The sequence below is a fragment of the Sceloporus occidentalis genome, unplaced genomic scaffold, assembly GCF_023333645.1.
Source record: "Sceloporus occidentalis isolate IW3139 unplaced genomic scaffold, rSceOcc1.0.p SCAF_7, whole genome shotgun sequence".
NCBI lineage: Eukaryota > Metazoa > Chordata > Lepidosauria > Squamata > Phrynosomatidae > Sceloporus > Sceloporus occidentalis.
This window is the reverse complement of record NW_028316987.1, coordinates 95,781,303-95,800,110: the sequence shown is the minus strand read 5'-3', so window position 1 is coordinate 95,800,110 and position 18,808 is coordinate 95,781,303. Positions and strand designations below refer to the sequence as shown.

The following is an 18,808-nucleotide window of genomic DNA, read 5'->3' as shown; positions in this document are numbered from 1 at the left end:
TAACCAGCCAAGTTCAAACAATATAGATGTCACCCTACTCTCCTCTCTTCCCTCATGCTCCCCACTCCTTTTCTAAGAGATTTCAAGTTACACTGGGGCTCTTCAAACCTGAATCAACATTTGGATAGTATTCTTTCAGACTTTGCTGTTTCTCTCTGTATCTGTGAGGACTAATAACAAAACTGATGTCCTTTTAATAAATGGGGATGTAAAAGCTTGAAGAGGAAACTAACGATTTGCAAATCCACAGTACTGCAAAGATGTACTGGGAAATTTGCCAAAGCATGTGGTGCAGGAGAACTTGTATGAAGGACATGAATTATGTAGTTTTTAAATGTGAAATCCATTATGAGGGTTGAGGGAGGGATTAAACCACGTTACAACAAAAAATTGCCTTATAGTACCTTAAAGACTGACATCTTTTATTTGGCATAGACCTTTGTTCACTTCAGGGAAGCCAGCATGGTGCAGTGGTTTGAGCGCTGGACTACGACTGGAAACCAGGTTCAAATCCCCACTCTGCCATGAAAATTCCCTTGATTTTGCAGTATTTCAGATTTCCAAATAAGGAAACCTTCAGTAGGTCTGAGTACAAGTAGACTGCGGCCTACAGCGAGGGCTAAATTCATTGACCCAACCTTCTGATCCCATGCAAAACAACAGGAGCTCTTTTATTTCTTGGCAATGGTTAGATTCAAACATAGACTTTCACCTTAAAATATAGGCAGCTTCTCCAGAAGCCGACTGGGACTCATCTTCATAGCGTGAAGTATGCTGAAAACACAACAGCTGAAGACATGTTACAAGAACATTTTAATGACTCACAGGGAATTTTGTAAAGGCAGGATTGGCAACATGTTTTCCAAAGGCATCTTCCTGGAACTGCAGCAGCTGCACCACAAGTCCAGCCAGGGTTTTATTGGTAGGAGCATCTGCTTGAACGTACTGAAAAGCAAACATTTCCCAAATCAATCTTGGTGCTCTTTTCACATTTGGAAAGTCATTTACAACTTCTAGCAACATTCACAACACAATTTAAACTCAGCTTGAGTCATCATTTTGGCTTTTTAAATTCTAATTTTAATTCTGACTCACAATTATATTTCAGGAAGTCTGTAACTAGACACTAAAAGAAAAGCAGCTGTCACTAAATTTAAATTTGCCAAGTTTCTTCAAGCTGATTTTATTGATTTAACTTTCAGGACTTTAAACCTAATCCCAATAAGTTTATATCCCTGTTATTATTATTTTTTAAAACTATGCTAAATTGTCGTGAATTCTTTTTTTAGATAACCCCTCAAGATCCATTGCTGTTTTTTTACACCCAAAAGGGGTCTGGGAGCACTTTAATTTCAGAAAATAGACAGGCTGCTAATTTCGGTAACAGTGACAAGTAGACTTTAACGAAATCCGTGTCATCTTCATTTTTGAGATCTCAGCCAGAAAGGGAAAAACACTCAACATGGGTCACACAACCCACCCGATGTAAGGCTTGTCAATAATCTGCCTTCCTTTACCTTTCATACTTTGCTCAGTCCTGTCAATCTGGTCAAAAAGGGTGTAAGAATAAGAGCAAGCTGCTTGGAGCAATGGGCCATTTTAACAAAACATCCCACTGCTGGGCCTGAATTTCAGAGACAGCCGCCAGACAAGGGGACAGGTGGCCCTTTGTTAGCTCTTCCCAGGGGAAAGCAGAGAGGCGGCAATGCCTCTTCCACACAGAGGCCTCTGCTGCAAACACTAAGGAGTGCCATTCAACCAGACAAGTAGAAAACGGGAAGGCTGTTCTCTTTCCCCAAAATTCAGGGGAGGAACAGGCCAACCTGGCCAAGTTTGAACTCAGGCTGACCTCCTTTAATTGGCCACTTTCAGACAGCATCAAACCCCAACCTATGAATTGTTCCCAGCATAGCCTTCCAATCCCATACCACAGGCCTCTTCCAGACTCCTGACACCCACTAGGACGTCCATTTTGTGTGGCCCATCTACAACCCATTCTTAGCAACAGCAATAGCATTTACATTTTTATACCACTGAACAGTGAATTCATCACTCCCTAAGCAGTAGTAGTTTACAATTTGTAAGCCAATTGCCCCCAACAAGCTGGGTAGTCATTTTGCTGACCTAGGAAAGGACAGAAGACTGAGTCAAGGTTGGAGCCCTGCCTGGGATCAAACTCACAATCTTGTGGCTGCAGGACCTGCATTTAACCACTGTGACGCCTACATTCTTCCATCAATTATTGTTATTGTTATTATTATTATTATTTCTTACCCCCTCTTCCCATGGATTGAGATGTGCATCAACAATAACAATACCAGCAGTTAAAACACAAATAAAATGTACATATATTAAAACAATCCACATCTGAAATTCATCATCACAGTTTTAAAATGATCAGGATAACCCTGTTGGAGGAGACCAGTCTTTAATGCCGTTTCCAATCCAGACACCATATTCAGCTGTTTCATCTCTTCCAGCAGGCCATTCCACAGTCCAGGGCTGGCTGAAGAAAATGTCCTCTGGTTGACAGTTGCCAGCCTAGTCCTGGCTGGCTGGAGAAAATGTCTGCCAGATGACCTGAGTACATGGGGTGGGTTATATAGGAGGAGGCAATCCTGTAGGTAACCTGGACCAGGGTTGGATTTTCAGGTCAGCCATGCAACCCACTGGGTGAACTTCAGCCAGTCACATGCTCTCAGCCTCAGGGGAAGGCAATGGCAAATACCCCGCTGGACAAATCTTGCCAAGAAAACCCCCGTGACAGTGCCACCTGCGGGGCCCCAGACGCAGAATCAACATGAAGGCACAGAACAACAATGAGGTCCGAAACAACTTGAAGGTAGAAAATGGGACAACATTCTGAAAGGCCTTCTTCCCTCTGAGCAGTCAGTCTTCAAAGGCCTGCCAAAACAGAAAGGACCTCACATGTCCAGGAAAGGATAGCAGGGAAGGTGGCAGTCTAACCTCCCTAGTAAGGGAATTCAACAGTCTTGAAGCCGCCACCAAGAAGGCCCTGTCTCTCTTCTGTTCCCACCAGATGTAGCTGTGAGAGAGAACAAAAGCTTTCCCAAAAGATCTCAAATCACGGACACAGAACATGGGGGAACAGGAGGATCTTCCAAGAAGTCAGACCTGTGTAGTGAAAAGTTTGGTGAGAAGTTTGCCTGAGGGTTGTTCTAAGTCTGGGACAAGATTCCAGCTAAACCTTAGGAAGACCTTCCTGAGAGTAAGAGCTGTTTGAAAGTGGAACACACTCCCTCGGAGGGATGTCATATTGATGATGGAGCAAGCTTGTTTTCTGCTGCTCCAGAGACTAAGACCCCGAACAGTGGATGCAAGCTACAGAAAAAGAGATTCCACCTCAATATTAGGAGGAATGTCCTGACAGTAAGACCTTTTTGACAGTGGAACACATTCCCTCAGAGAGTGATGGAGTCTCCTTCCTTGGAGGTCTTTAAACAGAGGCTGGATGGCCAACTGTCACAGGGAGGGCTTTGTGAGTTCCTGCATGGCAGAAGGCAAGTTGGACGGAATAACCCTTTGGAGGTCTCTTCCAACTCTATGATTCTACCACCTGAAGGCAGAAAGCACCACCACAACACTCTGAAAGGCACGTTTAGGGAATGATAACAGGGAATAGTTGTGGCATAGTGAGGGGAATAGGAGGACATTCAGGCAGCCCAGGCCTGGGGAGCTCAAATGTCGGTGAGAGGTTCATTTCAGGATTGATCTGAGATGGGATTCCACCTAAACCTCAGGAGGAGCTGTTCAATGGTGGAAGATGCTGCCTCAGTCTCCTCCTTTAAGAACAGCCCCCAAAGGCTAGATGATGGCCATGTGTCGGGGGTGCTTTGATTGAGAGTTCCTGGTCTGGATGGCCCTTGGGGTCTCTTCCAAGTCTAGGGTCCTACAATCTGAAGGCACAAAACACCACAACTTTCTGAAGGGCACGTAACTTAGAGAAGGATAATAGGGAACAGTTGTGGGGTACTGGGGGAACAAGAGGATCTTAACCTAGCCTTGAGCGGGGGGGGGGGATCTTGCTTCAAATCATGCTGACCTGAGGGTTGCTCTGAGGACCTGAAGGGGCAAAAGAACAGCACAACACCCTGGAAGGCACATTTAGGGAAGGACAGCCATGAATAGCCACGGGGGACTAGGAGGATCTTCATACATAACCGAGCTCTGAGCCCTGTGGGGAGTTCAAATCTTGCCAAGGAGAAGTTCCTCACAGAGTCACAGACGACCCGAAGGCACAAAACAACACCATAACCCTCTGAAAAGGCAGGTTTCAGGTAGGATAGCTGGGAAGAGTAGTTGGGGAATAGTCGGATCTTCAAATAACCTAGACTTGAATAGTGTGGGGAGTTCGAATCTTGCTGAGAAATGGCCTTTCGGGGCTTATCTAAGTGAGAGGCCACCTGAAGGCGCAAAGCAACACCAGCACACTCTCAGGCCTCTTTCAGGAAGGAGAGCAGGGAATGGCAATGCGGGGGACAGGAGGGTCTTCAGGAGCCCTTCCTCGCAGGGTTTGAGACAACCTGAAGGCACAAAACAACAACAACAACAACAACAACACTCCAGAAGAAGCATTTAGAGAAGGACAGCAGGGAATAGTAGTTGGAGGGATAGGAGGAGGTTTGAAGAACCAGCCCTGAGCCGGGTGGCGAGTTCAAATGTGGTCGGTCTGAGTCTGAGGTGAGCTGAAGGCACAACTCAACAGTAGCGGACTCTCAAAGGCATCTTCAGGAAAGGAGAGCAGAGGAAAGCCTGGGGACAGCAGGGAAGAGCAGGAGCTGAACCTAGCCCTGGGCCGGGTGGCGAGTTCAAATCTTGCCAGGGCTGAGATACTCTGAAGGCTCAAAACAACGACCCAAGACTCTGAGAGGCAGGAATGGTCCCTGCGGGAGGAGAGCGCTGGGGAAATAATAGCAGCCCACTTTTTAATAACCCCTGGCTCTAGGGCTATGGAATTCTGGGAGCTCCGCTCCGGGCCCACAACCAACTCCAGCTCCCAGAAGGATTCCATAGCCCTAGAGCCGGGGGGCATTTGGGGGTCCCTTCCTCGACCCACCTTCTTGCAGTGCTTCCCGAGCCAGACCCGGGCGGCGTCGAGCTGGGAGACGGTCTCGGGGCTCTCCCAGAACTTGGCGGCGGGGCCTCCGTCCTTGCGGCGGGAGACCGGAGGCGACGGAGAGGCGCCCGAGGCCGAGGAGGCGGTCGAGGAGGAGGAGGAGGAGGCGGCGGCGGCTGAGGCGGGGGGCGCCGCGGCTGAGGGCAAGGCCGGCGGCGCTGCTGGGGCTGCCGTCGCCGTCGCCGTCGTCGTGGTCGCAGCGGCGGCGGCCATGTTCCTGGTGGCGGGCCTGCCTCGCTTCCTCCCGCGCCGCCTCCCGCGCCACCGCCGGGGCCCTACGCCTGCCACTCTCCTGGCCCCGCGCATGCGCAGAGCCCCAAGGACGACGACTCCGCGGCGGAGGCCACGCCGCCGCCAACGCCAACGCCCTCCCTCTCTCCCTCCTCCCTGGCTCCCCGCGCGCACGCGCAGAAGAACCGCCTCCTCTGCTTCTCTAGACGCGCTCTCGCCGCCTCTCTCCCCTCCCGCGACGCCGGCTCTTGTCTTCGGCAGCAACGGCGCATGCGCAAGGAGCCTCACCACTGCGCAGGCGCCAGCGAGGGAGCGAAGAAAGAAAGAAAGACAAGGAACTGAACCCGCGCATGCGTATTCCAGCTTTTTTGTCCTGCACGCTTACGAGTTTCCCCACGCGCATGCGCACTAACAAAACAGGCCCTTATTGTTTTCCCCGAGGAGTTTTTGTGAGGGAGGCACCGAGAGGTTCTCTCTCGCCCCGGAGTTAGCGGGGAAGAAGCTGCCCTCTCCAGGCTCCTCCTCATCCTTTTCCCAGGCTGCCCAGGGATGCGATGGCCATTTCCTTTTGACCTGGCCGGCATTTTTGGCGGGAAGGGAAGAAGAACAACGATTAAGGCCGTCCTCCCTCAGGAAAAAAAGGGGGCGAAAAAAAGCCTCTCAGTTCTGCTCCCTCTGAGGAGAAAAGGCGCAACAAATAAGCCGCTTTCTCCACACGGCGTTACATTTTAACGACACCCCCAATTACTCGTTATCAGCCTCCTCAGAATGTAGCAACACAAGTAACGCCGCCGGAAAAAAGGCATTTTGTGGACATAAATGGTGCAAATCCATTATGTTTTGAGGGATTTGGTACCGTTTTAAGCCTTTGTCAGGCTCTTTGCTATGGAATTCTGGGAGTTGGAGTTTGTCGTGGGCCCAGAGCGGAGCAGAGCTTAAGGAAGGAAGGAAGGCCCCACAACAAACCAACTCCCAGAATTCCATAGCAAAGAGCCTGACAAAGGCTTAAAACAGTACTAAACCGGGTTATTTCTCCAATATGGATGCAGCCAAACTCTTCCAGAGCCAGAAAAACCCCTCAAAACAAAAACCCTGAGGGAAAAGTCTTGACAGAAAGCTTCTAGAAAATTCTTTCCGACTTCAGCTAAAAGTAACTTGGCTGCAGTTGCTTTGGGGAGAGGCCCTCCTCTGCGCCTCTCCTTTTCGCACACACAAAGTTACTAGTCAGTTGCAAATATTAAGTGGCTCCCTCCCTCGACATCAGGAAAGATGCCTTGCTTTTCACCCCTTTCTGAGGAATTCACCCCAAACACGAGGGGAAAAGTTACTCTTTGTGGCTTCAGGGGTTGCGTTGGAAGGAAAAGTAACCCAAAGTCTTTGGGGCCACCAGCGAAGATAAGGCTGTTCTTTGCATGAGGTTTCAAAGAATGGTAGTTGCAAGAGACCCCAAGAAGGGCCATCCAGTCAAAAACCCCTTCTGCCATGCAGGAACTCTCAATCAAAGTATACCGGACAGATTGCCATCCAAAGAAGGCGCCTCCACCACAATCTCTGAGGGAGGAGTGTGCTCCACTCTCAAACAGCTCTTACTGCCCATTGCTCCATTGGGTCCTGTTCTCTGGAGCAGCAGAAAACAAGCTTGCTCCCTCCCTTCAAGTATTTAAACAGGGCTATCACATCACCTCTTATGCCTCTCTTCTCCAGGCTAAACATACCTAGTATCTCCCTAAAGTGTTCCTCATAGGGCTTCTTGGTTTCCAGGCCGTTCCCCATTTTGGTTGCCCTTCTCTGGACACTTTAGCAAAGCCCAGCCCAGCCTATAGCAGATGTTCGATCTGCTGCCTGCAGCCCAAGAAACCTTGTGTCCAGTAAAACTTCTGAAGCCTTTTAAAGATGCTCTTAGGCTGTTTGTTCTTTTTTTGGACTGCGCACAGCTCCCAGAAGCCATTGGAGGAGGGTCCTGGGTGTTGCAGTCCCAAAACATAATATTTCCCAGGTCCAGGCAATTAAAATTTGCATTTTTCAAATCATTATGCATTTACTAAGCATAACAATAGTTTGTGGCTACATTTAAATCTACGCATGGGCCAGTGTGGTCTAGTGGTTTGAGCATTGGAACAACAACTCCGGAGGGTTTAATTGCCCACCGGCCACAGAAACCCACTGCCCTTTGGCGAGTCACACATTCTCAGCCCCAGAAAACCCTACAAGAGGTTTGCCTTAGGGTTGCCATGAACTGGAAATGAGTTTAAGACACACAATGGCAGAGCAGTCCTTCTCTAAGCTGACCTTTCTAGCAATGCTATCCAGGCTTTGAAAAAGGAGGAGGAGGAAGAAGAGGAAATGGTGACATTTGTCACTTTTAGGATTTCCTTTTTTAAAAAAAATAGTAGCGTTGTCCCTCCACATTTGGGGCTTTGACTTTTGCAGATATGATTATTTGTGGATTTGATTAATATGTTCTCCCTAGGAATTTCTAAGTCCTCCAGTGCAACTCTGCTGGAAGTTGACCACAGAGTTGCACCAAAGGACCTAGAAATGCCTTGAGAACACACTTTGTGGGCATTTGTAGGTCTTCCATCATGGCTCTATGATCAACCTCTGGCAGATGTTGACCATAGAGTTGCACTGGAGGACCTGGAGATTCCTAGAGGGATGTTCTCTCAGATATGTTTTTTTTATTTGAGGTTTTTCCACATTCATGGGGGACCTTTGCCTCGAACCCCAGCAAATGTGGAGGGACTACTATAGTCACAGCATGAGAGCAAGCCTTGGGCAGTAGTCAGCCCTCTGCATTTGTGGCTTTGACTTTTGTGGATTTGATTAACACATTCTCTCTAGGAATCATCAGGTCCTCCCGGGAAATTCAGCTGGGAGTTGATCATAGAGTTGTGCTGGAGGACCTACCGATTCCTAGAGGGAAGCACTTCTCTAGGCATTTGTGGGTCCTCTAGCATGATTCTATGGTCAAATTCTGGCAGACTATAGAGTTGTGCTGGAGGAGCAAGATTCCTAGAGAGGTGTCCTCTCAGGTAAAGAGAATAGTGTTTTATTTGCATTCCCCCCACTTTCATGGGGGCACTGTGCCCCTAACCCCAGCAAATGTGGAGGCCCTAATGTAGTCTGAGTGTTGGACTAGGACTCTGGGAGATCAGGGTTCACGTTCCTGCTCAGCCCTGGAAACTGCTCAGGCTGGCCTTGGGCCAATCATACTCTCAGACCTAAGAGGAAGGCAAGAGCAAACATCGGAATAAATCTTATCAAGGATAGAGTGGGAACCAAAGGCACATACGGTATAAACTTGTGTCTGCGCCTAGAGATTTTAGTCAACATTTGACTTGCAAAACCTGGATCAACCATGGGCCAAAGTACTACATCTTGTTGGGTGAGCTTCAAGACATTTCCAACTTATGGTAACCCTAAAGGTTTCCTTGGCAAGATTTCTTCAGAGGAGAAGGTTGTTGCTCTTGTTGTATGCCTTCAAGTCCTTTCCTCTTAGCAAAAAAGGAACCATCCCCTTCTCTGAGTAGAATGGCAGAAGGCAAGAGCTTACCTGTCCCAGGGACCCCTAAAAGCAACACCAGCCAAGCCCCTCTTTTCTCTCTGCTGCGGAGCCGCTTCTGGCCACTTGAATACCTGGGAGGGAAAAGGGTGGCTGCAGCAGCTCTTTGGTGATTCCTCTCAAAGGAGTGCCTTTGATTTGGCATTGTGCTTTGCAGGGTTTGAATTGACACAATTCTGTGTCTGTCAGCATTTCTAGCTTAAAATCTGGCCAGGTTACCACATTAAAGCAAAAGGCTATAGTCACTGCTAATCTAGTGGCCGTTTTCTTTGTCCTTTTTGGTCACGTTCACATTTTCCTAGCCCTGCAGGAGACTGCTTGCCTCTCCTACACAACACACAGCCACCATTTATAGTAGTTCCCTCTTCATCCTTCTCTGCAAGAAATGGTGCGCTGACTCCATCTGTGACTTGGATATTTTTAGCAACCAACTTGCTGGCCTTGGTCCTGTAACAGAAGACATTCCTTCAGAAAGATTGTGGATCAAATGGTGACATGAGAGCAGCAGCTTCTCAGAGGGGAACATCAAATGCGTTAGGCAATGGGCTTGAGGCAGAAGGATCCTCCTAAGGCTTTTCTTAGGAGCAGCAGGCAAAACTAATGCCCAGAGTGCAGGGTTCATCCCTAAGGCATTGGCCTTTGCCCTTGCACTTTGGGGGCAAATCTTGCCTGCTGCTCCTATAAAGAGTCGTTTCATTAAAGCCTTGTTGAACTTGTGTATGATAATTTCATTTTTTAAACTCACCTGTGCACATCTTCCTGGTTTTCTAGTTACTGGAACTCCATTCCACTGCCACCACCTTTTCTTTCTGTTGAAGATGGCTCCCAGACTTTAAGACTGGACTTGAGACTTAACTTGAAGCTCGACGGTAGAGACCTGGAGCAACAGACTTGAATACATCGCTGATAGAGACAGGTTTGAAGTTTCAAGGAGGCCTTTCCTACTCTCAAGTAGAGAATCACATTGTATTGCTGCAGAGATCTTGCAGCACCTTTGAGGCTGAGCTTTTGTAACTTCATTCTACTTCCCCGGGTGCATTTGATCACTGCATTTTTTGTTCTTGAGAGGGCCAATGTGGGTAGTGCTTGCAGGACCTAAAGTGATGCTCTGTGCACCAGCTAAAGACAGTATGGGTCTCGGATTACTGGGTCTAAGACCAGCATGTCCCTCCCTCCTAATCCGACTGTGCATGTTTTTAAAAACATCTTTGCCAGGTAAAGAAACTTTGGGTTTGAAAGCTAGCACTAAGATTTTTGTGCTTCTTTGTTGTTTTAGCAAAAGAGTTACTCCAAGATAGACATACTGTATCTTTAGGTCATTGTTACTATGTAATTATTACACTAGCTATTTATTTTTAAATGACAACCTTTAGGCTTGGATGACCTTCACTGAAGTCATTGATACAAGAGGGTGAATAGCAGCACTGGGCTGAGGGCAGACCCCTGTGGCACCCCACTGGCCCCTTCTCTCCTGGGTGGAGAAGAGGAGCCATCGCGGAGCACCGTCGTCATCTGCCAGGGACTGCTTCCATTCCTGTGTCTTTTCATTGCATTTTCATAAAAACATGCCACAGGCCAGCAGCCAATGGTTTGCCGACCAGCACTTTACAGACAATGCTAGAGTTGAAAGAAAAGGTGTTACAGCCCAGCGCCAGTGTTCAGCATTCCATTTATACGGCATTATTTGCACCGGATAAACTCAAATAGGACTGAGCCTCTGCAACAGGTTGTCTTCAGAGGCAGTATGTGCAAAACAGACTCAAGATCCTTCTTGAAATATATCTCAGGAAAGGTTCTGCTCTCAAGCCCCAGAAAACTCAAGCCAGTTCTCCAACCATGTTCAAATACATTTTTCAAGTTTCAAGATTACAGAACAAGGAGGATGGCTGAGACTCAGGTGTGGGGTCTTTGTTAGGGTTTCCTAAAAGGGAAGGGCATCACTGCTCTTTGTCTCCTACATTATACCTGTTGCTAGTGAAAACCAAGCAGCTTGATCTACCCCAGAGGGACTTAATTTTCATTCATTCATTTGCAGATTTCCTCCAGATTTTTATAGTGAGTGTTGTCTCCTCAGGAACTAAAATAGGTCAAAATGGAAGCAGAGGCAGCTGGACTTGGTGCAGTATGGTCTAGATCAGTGGTTCTCAACTTCCAGATGTTTTAGATGGCAGCTCTCCAGAATCCTTGACTATTAGCCAGGGCTTCTGACTACAGCGGGCTCTTGATATCTGCTGGGATTTGGTTCCAGAACCCTCTGGAGATACCAAAATCCATGGATGCTCAAGTCCCATTTTAAATAATGGGTAATAAAATGGTGTCCCTTATATAAGAATTAAAATAATAAAAGTTTTATTTTTATACCGCTTTTCCTACAGATCAAAGCGGTTCTCAGTCATTTAAACTCTATGACCCATGGCATAGTACAATATATCATACAAATCCAAAAATACAAAGTTTAAAAACATACATAACAGCAATCGGGCATCAGATAACAAGCTATTCCAGTAGGGACTAATTTCTCTACAGCGAGTCGGGAGGGTATGCTACCTGGAAGAGCTAAGTTTTCAATGCCTTCTTAAAGGCTTCTAATGTCGAACTGAGTCGAATCTCTTCCGGGAGCGCGTTCCAATGGGTTGGAGCTATTGCTGAATAAGCTCTTTGATATGTTGCTGCCAATCTTACCTTTGGCCATTCAAGAACGTATTTCCCCGTTGTTCTGAAGGTGTGGGGCGGATTATGTAGGGACAGGCGCTCCCTCAAGTAACTCGGGCCCAAGCCACGTAGGGCTTTATAGGTAACGACCAACATTTTGTATTGCGCCCGGAAGCTAATTGGCAGCCAGTGTAAAGATTTTAGTACAGGTGTTATATGGTCGGTTCTAGACGTTCCTGCAACCAATCTGGCTGCAGCATTTTGAACTAGCTGAAGCTTCCGGACTTGGTACAAAGGTAGCTCCATGTAGAGCGCATTACAGAAATCCAAGCGAGAGGTTACCAGTGCGTGTACTACGGTTTCAAGGTCCTTTCGGTCCAGACAGGGACGCAGTTGGCGTATCAGCCGAAGCTGGTACCAAGCACTCCTGGCCATCGCATCCACTTGAGATGATAACTGTAGAGATGAGTCCAGGAGTACTCCGAAACTGCGGACTTTGTCCTTTAAGGGGAGTGTAACCCCGTCCAGGACTGGGTGGCAAATTTCCCTGTCTGGATTTGGGGCACCTATCACAAGTACCTCTGTTTTCTCTGGATTCAGCTTGAGTTTGTTTTCCCTCATCCAGCCCATTACTGACCCCAGGCAGGCATCCAGAGGAGAGGTGCCCTCCTTAGTGTATTAGCCGGAGACATGGAGAGAGAGATATAAAATGGCAAAAATCAAGGTTTGCTTTTAAGAATTTATATGTTTTTGAATATTTTCAAACCGTGGATGTTTGAATCCGTGGATAAGGAGGGCCAGCTGTATTAGCCATGTCATCTGAGGCTGAAGCCCAACACATCTGGAAAACAAAAGGCTGAGATAGGTGGAATTCAATGGGTTCCTGCCAGCTTAAATTTACTTAACAACTCATCACTGGTTGCTACCTACCTGAGTCTTATTGCCAGAAGTTTATTCTCTGAATTAACTGTTGAGTTGGAATTTGTACCTAAAACTTGCAGATCTGCCACTCCTCACTTCTGTACTACTGTAGACTTCTCCAGGCCATGAAGTCTGTTTTTCCTGTGATATGTGGGTGAGATAAACACCAATAGTAGAATAGACAACCAGAGTTCCTGAGCTGCCTACCTTTTATACCTGAACATCTCCACAAATTCCTTTCCAACAGCTGCTTAACTGAAAGTGTTCCAAATCAAGCCTGTCCACAAAGGAGGCATGTCTCAGAGCAAGTGGATTAGGAGAGAGACAGACTCGCAAGGAAGCTCAGTGTCTCCTGTCTAACTTGGGAGAGAAATCTAATGGAGAAATTGACCTTAAGAGAGCATTCCTGAATGTCTTAAAACTCATTCAGTTTGGAAAACATTCCAAAACACAGCAGAGCTTTTCCAGTTGAAGACAGAAGCATGTGATAATGAGAATATCCAGACAAAGAAGAGAAATAACAGCCTCTGAAGGAAATGCAAAATACAAGCTTTATCATGATTTGAAATTTATTATCAGCAACAACAGCATTTCTGCAAGGCCAAGAAAACATGATTTTTATGTTAAAAAAAACCTGGTGATTTGGAAACTACATTTAAAAATTAAAAACCATACAAAATTAGGAGGGAAACATCCATCTTCCCCTGCAGGCATTTATTCAGGGCCTGTATATACCAACTACCCTTGAGTTAAATTCTTCCTTGCCATCTGGGACTGTGGGACAAAACCTGTGAACTGCGTGCATGAGTTTCCATAATTGATACTCAACTCCTACCCACAAACTGGCATTAAAATCCTCTGAGGACGACGTGCTCAACCGACTGGCATCCTTTCCAAGAAGTGCTGCCCGAGTAACAGATGTCTAAATTGAAAAAGCTCAGCTTCCCTCTCTTTTGGCTGTCCTCCAAGTGCCATGCTGCTCCCTTTGTGGGTTTCTTTGGGCTGCTGTACTTGTGGCACCAGCCCCAAACCTTCTGGCCAATTAGCATCTGAGTTCTTCTCATCCAGAACCAACTGGAGACTGGGCTTTTCTGGATGGCACCCTCTCCTCACGCCATGCAGGCCCAGGGCCTTTGCCTCGGCTGCCTCTCCAGCCCTTCCTGATCTGGGGGAGCAGGCACTCCAAGTTCGCGGTTGGGCCTTTGCTTCGTGCGCAGCAGTGCTCTCCGCTGCCATCACTGCATGGCTAGGCCAGCTCACCAGCCAAGCGCCAGGATACCAATTCTAGCGAGTATGGACACAGAATTCTACCCAGTGTTATCAGGGGCCCAAGAACTCATCTGTTGTTGAGGAGCATTGACGCAATGCCACGTCGGCTGGCAAACTCCTCTGGCTGCTTGCTGCAGTCAGGCTGCACCTGCCAACTGGGCAGAAAAGGCTCCCTGGGATGAGAAGTGCTGGAATTTATATTGTTAGTCCTCAAGCCCTGACTGCTGCCAGAGTCCCTCTGCTGAACAGTGTTGGCCTGCTTGCCTAGAAACTCAGACGGGTACAGAAGCACTTGATGCTGCAGGTGAGAAAGAGGGAATGTCCGCAGCTCCCATGGCTGTACGCACTGGAACAAAGAGAAAGAGCGGGGAGGTCAGTGGGACAGAAGATTTGACAGCACTCAGGGGAGGAAACAGGCCATTGCTCCATTTTTACCCATACCAGGATACAACAATAGGAGCAGGGGATAGCAACCTTTAAAAGGTTTCATCTTGAAAGAATTAAATAGCAACAACTATCCCAGTACATTTTTGGGAGAAACTGTTGCCTCACATACAAAAAGTAGATGTGTGAAGTCACTGGCAACAAGATTCCTAAAGCTCCAATTCAGACATCATGCTGAAGTATTGTTTGTTCTAACCAGTATGGAAACCTGCACCACTCTGCAACAATAGGGAAATCACAGAGCTCCGGTTGCTTATATCTTCCATCTCCTTCCATAGGTAACTTCTTAGCTTCACTCTTCTCTCCATGGGGTAAAGACAGTGTAAGTAAAAGTGAATCACAAGATTTATGAACTGGCAGGTCAGGGTTTAGAGTCACTGCAGTTTACAAATTCAAACAAGCTTGGTCACAGTTTAGTTACATGTAATTACTTCCTGGTATAAACTACAATACATTATAGTTGTGACTTGACTTGGGGCACATTCATCCCTTCTGTCATGTAACTAAGTTCTTAGATGTTACCTTTAAAGTTGCTTTAGTTAGGGGGTTGTGGTTTCAATAAAAGTAGGGAAGAAGTAACTTGTTTAAATCACTGCCTTGTGTTGAGAGAAGAATGAGGGTCAAAGGAGAACATGAGCCAGAACCATGTACCATTCCAATTTTTAGTTACTTTGGAGGGACAGGTTGCCTTTTCAAAAAGCACAAATGGATTGGTAATTAAATATGGGACAGGGGGAGCAATACATGTATCTAATGTCAAATTAACTTTGCAACCTCCAAGTTCGATATTGATTTGGTAGTCACTGTAAATTAAAGTTTGTGAGTGAACACAGTTTCACAGAATGGTGGCATTTGACCCAAGCAATTTTGGAAGTAAATTCCACTAGTTTAATTGTAGCCTATGTCCATCAAATTTGGTTAGGAACAATGTCTCCTTGCTTCTTTGATGTGAAATAGGACTCTTCTCACTTCATTGCCACAAGAATAAAACTGCTACTCTCCTGGAATACACTTATGTCAAACAATAAGAATGGCTCTACTGCACTGACACACCTTCAGTGCCCAGATTCAAAAGGCTGGACTAAATGTGGCACAACCACTACTCAGCAAATGTCTCTGAGCAGTTCTGTCACTTGCATTTTTTTAAACAAAGGCACTGAAGACAAGCAACAATAGATCAACTGGCCTTCTATGGCACAATGAGGATGCAAAGAAAGCATGATGCCATTCTCCATCTCAACTTGGAGGAAAACACCTTGATGGAAAATGCAGACACCAACACAGACATACCTTCATGGTATCTTAACATGGTATGCTCAAAAATGCCATCCCAAATATCTATGGTGGGGTGGTCAAAGTGTGATGTGCCAGAGTATGCCAAACTGCATCTTCCAACACTCCTCCCCACTGGTCCTGCTGGTTCAGGCTGCGTGAATTTGCTCTCCAACAGTATTTGCTCCCCATCATCTAGGGACAGCCAAACTTGAGCAGGGAAGGCCTGGAGCTCTGGGAACAGAAAGAATCCTTACCTGGATGCTGTCGTCCACATCTGAGAAGGAGAGAGCTGTGTCTTCACTAAAAGAAAGGCTTCCTCTGCCTCTGCCTTTAAGCAGGAGGGGCTTCAGAACACTGGCAACCTCGGGGCTCAGAGAGCCAGTTGGAGAGCTGGCACACTGGATGTGGTTAAGGTTATGCGATGTGGTGTCTGGAGAGCCCGGCGGAGGTATCCATCGTCCATCAGCTTTGTTGGAGCTCCTAGAAAATAGAAATGTCACAAATATGGACCACACCAGGGCATGGGGAACCTGTGAGAAATAGCTTTGGCCAAATGCAACATTTTTGAAAACCCAAGTTCAGAAGTAATGCCATAAACAAAATATTTATTAAATTATCCCAAACAAGAGAAAGGCAGCCCTCCCTCCTTCCTCACTTACTTTTTTGGCCTGAGTGGCATTTGGCAGCAATAGGGGAACCCAAGGAGAGACTATGGCAGCCATTTTTAACAGGGGCATACTTTATAAGCCCCGTGAGGCCTGGCAGTCTCTGCAGAGGGGCTTATACACTACACCCCTGAGACCCATACTGCAGTCTTCCTTTCAGCAGCCCTACATTGTGACTTAGAATCATAGAATCGTAGAGTTGGAAGAGACCACAAGGGCCATCCAGTCCATGGAACTCTCAATCAAAATATCCCCAACACATGACCACCCAGCCTCTGCTTAAAGACCTCCAAGGAAGGAGACTCCACCAAAATCTCAGAGGGAGGAGTGTGTTCCACTGTCAAACAGCCCTTACTGTCAGGAAGTTCCTCCTAATGTTGAGCTGGAATCTCTTTTCCTGGAGTTTGCATCCATTGCTCCGGGTCCAATTCTCTGGAGCAGCAGAAAACAAGCTTGCTCTCTCCTCAATATGTCATCCCTTCAAATATTTAAACAGGGCTATCATCATATCACCTCTTAACCTTCTCTTCTCCAGGCTAAATATCCCCAGCTCCCTACGTCTCTCCTCATTGGGCTTTATAGTTTCCAGGCCCTTCACCATTTTAATCGTCCTCTTTTGGACACACTCCAGTTTCTCAATATCCTTTTTGAATTGTGGTGACCAGAACTGGACATAATATTCCAGGTGGCTTATTGCCACCCTGGCTGAAAAAGTAGGTGAAGAAGGTAGGAAGGCTGCCTTTCTTTCTTTGATTTGGACAAGGAGGGTTAACTTGGCGGGAGTACTGCTTCCATGCTAAGAGGGGCTTCTTCTCTCTGCCTTCAGGCTGGGTCTCTAGCATGGGCAAGCTGCTTTCCATTCTGCCCTTGTCGCCCTGGTTTTTTTTCAGGCAGCATTCTCATTCTTTTTCCTCATTTATATTCCCTTCCTTATCTATATTTGTACAGATGTAGACCTTTTAGGTTCAGCAATGTCATTTACACACACACACACAGAGCAATTGTAACCCCTCACATTAACAGATCCTCTCCTATGCATTTTTTAAAGGAGAGAGGGAAATTATTTGTTCCATGCCATTAAACTTTATCCACAGGTTGTAGCAAAATCCATTAAAAAAACCCACCCTAAACGTATACAGGAAGTCGACAAGTATATATGGAACTCTTTACTGATATTTTTCTCATAGATGACATAGCAGACAAATTGATATGATTCAATTTGTTAAGACTCATTCCCACAAGACAGAACTCTCCTGAAGAGCTACCTGTTCCCGCGTCTGTGAGAAATGGTTCCTGACCAGGAATCCCAACGGGCTCGTTCCAACTCTTCAAATTTTTGGTGACGGTTCAGATATGCTTCATCAGAAGTATCTTCCACCTAAGGAAAAACAGAATTATTCTCTGTATGCTTAAGAAAGTCAAAACTATATATCGTGTTATGTGGATTAGTAACCAGCATATGATTTGCACAATACAAGTTCACCTGTGCAAATCCATTTGTGAGAGTTAAAAGATACAACCTGCCTTGTCTTCCTAGGCTTTGATTTGCTAGCTCCAGAAAATTAAGCAAACAGAGAAAGAACAGCTTATTAATCAGAAACCAATTCTATCTTTTAAGTACAGTCTGCCCTTGGCTTACGCAGGGGACCCATTCTGGACCCCCCCCCCCCCCCCGCATAAGCCAAATACCACGCATGCTCAAGCCCCATTCAAGTGAATGGGGCTCTTGCATGCGGTGGTGTGGCACGGCGGCAGCCCCATTAATCCAAATTGGACACACTGCCCCTTGCACCCCACATGCTCCTGCAGTTTTCAGCATATGCTGAAAGCCACGTATGACGCAAGCGTACTGTATAGATACAAGCATATAATATATAAAACTCCTCCAGTAAGAGAAGAACAGAGAGAAACACTTTTGACAAAAAAGAAAAGAAGAAGTATTGATGTATTGACTCCCTTTCCACATCCTGGTATAACTCAAGCCCTTGCTGGTAAATAAAAGCTACAGATCTGAATAAGGACAAAATAAAAAGGATGTCCCTTTGTTATTTGCCTTTTAATATTAAAATATTTAAAATATCTGATCCCTAGCAATCCTTCTCAACAGAAAAACAGACCAACATTGAGGCCTGAAGAAACAGCCCCTCTCCTTACCTCTGAATCTACTTCCCCTGAGGTCTTCAGCTTGCCAAGATTCACCATTCTCCAGCTGATCCAAAACCAAAAAAAGACTCTGGATTAGGTTAATTCTTGCACATGCTTCTTCAAAACAAGTATCATTCAACTTTAAGAAGCAACAAGAGAGGTGGTGATGGCTGGAGATGCTCTGGCAAAACAGGCCCATTTGGACCATAGGCCAAGGACACACAGACCATGGACTGGTTGTGTTTCAAGAAATTAATCCTATCATCATAGCCGCAGCATCAAGGCATGGGCATTGAAATGGCCTCCACAATGTCCTGCTGGCACACAGAAAACAGAAAGTGCCATTAAGCACTTCCTGTTTCATGTTATTTTAAATTCTTTCACACCTGCAATACAATTGTCAATGCATCTGCCAACATAAAGAAGGAACTGCTAATGTACCTCTAAGTAGAAGGACAATTTTGAAGGGCATGTGCTGACATGACACAACCCGAGGAACGTCAACAG

The 18,808-nt window shown here is 46.4% G+C and overlaps 2 protein-coding genes across 2 annotated transcripts in view; both read right to left on the bottom strand.

The window, feature by feature from the left end:
• SMARCC1 (SWI/SNF related BAF chromatin remodeling complex subunit C1) overlaps window positions 1-5,618 on the bottom strand; it is a 120,136-nt gene extending 114,518 nt beyond the window's left edge. Inside the window, exons 1-2 of the mRNA XM_089533830.1 lie at window positions 5,078-5,618; window positions 826-945 (exon numbers count right to left, since the gene is read on the bottom strand). Of these exons, the coding sequence (XP_089389956.1) occupies window positions 826-945; window positions 5,078-5,443 (486 nt within the window). The 5' untranslated portion in view covers window positions 5,444-5,618. The remainder of the gene's footprint in view (window positions 1-825; window positions 946-5,077) is intronic.
• A 7,436-nt stretch (window positions 5,619-13,054) lies between these two features.
• Window positions 13,055-18,808, bottom strand: part of LOC149310163 (KAT8 regulatory NSL complex subunit 1-like) — a 51,821-nt gene continuing 46,067 nt past the window's right edge. The window contains exons 10-13 of the mRNA XM_089533829.1: window positions 18,311-18,365; window positions 17,422-17,534; window positions 15,746-15,971; window positions 13,055-14,118 (exon numbers count right to left, since the gene is read on the bottom strand). Coding sequence (XP_089389955.1) covers window positions 13,840-14,118; window positions 15,746-15,971; window positions 17,422-17,534; window positions 18,311-18,365 — 673 coding nt within the window. The 3' untranslated portion in view covers window positions 13,055-13,839. The remainder of the gene's footprint in view (window positions 14,119-15,745; window positions 15,972-17,421; window positions 17,535-18,310; window positions 18,366-18,808) is intronic.